This window comes from Rhincodon typus, chromosome 44, assembly GCF_021869965.1.
Source record: "Rhincodon typus isolate 14 chromosome 44, sRhiTyp1.1, whole genome shotgun sequence".
Taxonomy (NCBI): domain Eukaryota; kingdom Metazoa; phylum Chordata; class Chondrichthyes; order Orectolobiformes; family Rhincodontidae; genus Rhincodon; species Rhincodon typus.
In genome coordinates, this window is record NC_063375.1 from 1284092 (window position 1) to 1285210 (window position 1119).

The 1119-nt window shown below is 59.9% G+C and overlaps 1 protein-coding gene across 3 annotated transcripts in view; it reads left to right on the forward strand.

Annotated features, from left to right (window-relative positions):
- The window catches only part of slc6a8 (solute carrier family 6 member 8), a 15724-nt gene that overhangs the window by 10976 nt on the left and 3629 nt on the right, over nt 1-1119 (forward strand). For all 3 annotated transcript variants that reach the window (XM_048619868.1, XM_048619869.1, XM_048619870.1), the window contains exon 10: nt 183-283. In XM_048619868.1, the coding sequence (XP_048475825.1) occupies nt 183-283 (101 nt within the window). The remainder of the gene's footprint in view (nt 1-182; nt 284-1119) is intronic.

The window sequence follows — 1119 nt, forward strand, 5'->3', positions numbered from 1 at the left end:
GAGGAACGGACAGGAGAGTGGGGCAGAGGTCGCGACTCGGGGAGGGGGGGTGGGGGGGCGGGGGGGGGGGGGGGGGGTGCGCTGGGTCTGCTCCTCCTTCCCCTCAAGGGCAAGGGGGGGGGGGGTGTTTCATTGGCGTTTTAACCCTCTCCTCTCCGCCTGGCACCCCCCTCCCTCTCCAGGGGCAGACCGCTTCATGGATGATATCGCTTGCATGGTACAGTATCATCCTTGGCCCTGGATGAAATGGTGCTGGAGTTTCATCACGCCACTGCTGTGCCTGGTAAGAGTCAAGTCCTCCCGCACAGAAAGATCCCACGATGAAAGTTTGCTGGGGTTGGGGGGCAGCCGGGAGTAGGGGGTGAGGGTCAAGTCTGTGAGTTTCCACTCATCCTGTAAAAGATGCTGAGGGTGGGTAGTAGAGACATTTGCAGTGGGTTGGGGTGGGGGGGAGTGTGGGGGGAGGTCCCGGCCTGGCGCACAGCAAGATCCCAGGCCGGCCACCATCTCCCAGAGCACGTGGAAGTCGCGGAAAAGTTTACCGACCGACTCAGTCTCGCGGCTCCCGATTCCCGACCGAGATAGCCCGGCTCCCGGAATTCCGAAGGCCACATCGTGGTGAGACGCCCCCACACCCCACCCCGCGCCTGGAGTACAGGGCGCAGCTTCGGGTTTCAGGCCCAAGCTTCGGACGAGGCGGCTGGTGGGATCAGACCCTTCAGTTTTGCCTGTCGGGTCTGTCCCGAGATTGGGCCAAAGTTGATCGGAGAGTGGGAGGTGAACTGGAGCCAGGCGTGTTTCTGAAGGGGATTTTCCGGATGAGGGAAGACGCTTGCGTTCCGATTGCTTTAAGAGCTGTGTTCGTTTAAGAAACGCTACACAGGATATTGTCGCAGAGTCATAGGACACGGAAAAGCAGACCCTTCGGCCCAACCGGTCCGTGCTGACCCTAATCCCAAACTGAACTAGTCCCCCACCTGCCTGCCCCTGGCCCATATCCCTCCCAAACCTTTCCCCCTCCACGTACTTATCCAAACGTCTTTTGAACGTTGTAACTGTACCCACGTCCACCGCTTCCTCTGGAAGTTCATTCCACACACGAACCAACCCCTGTGTAAA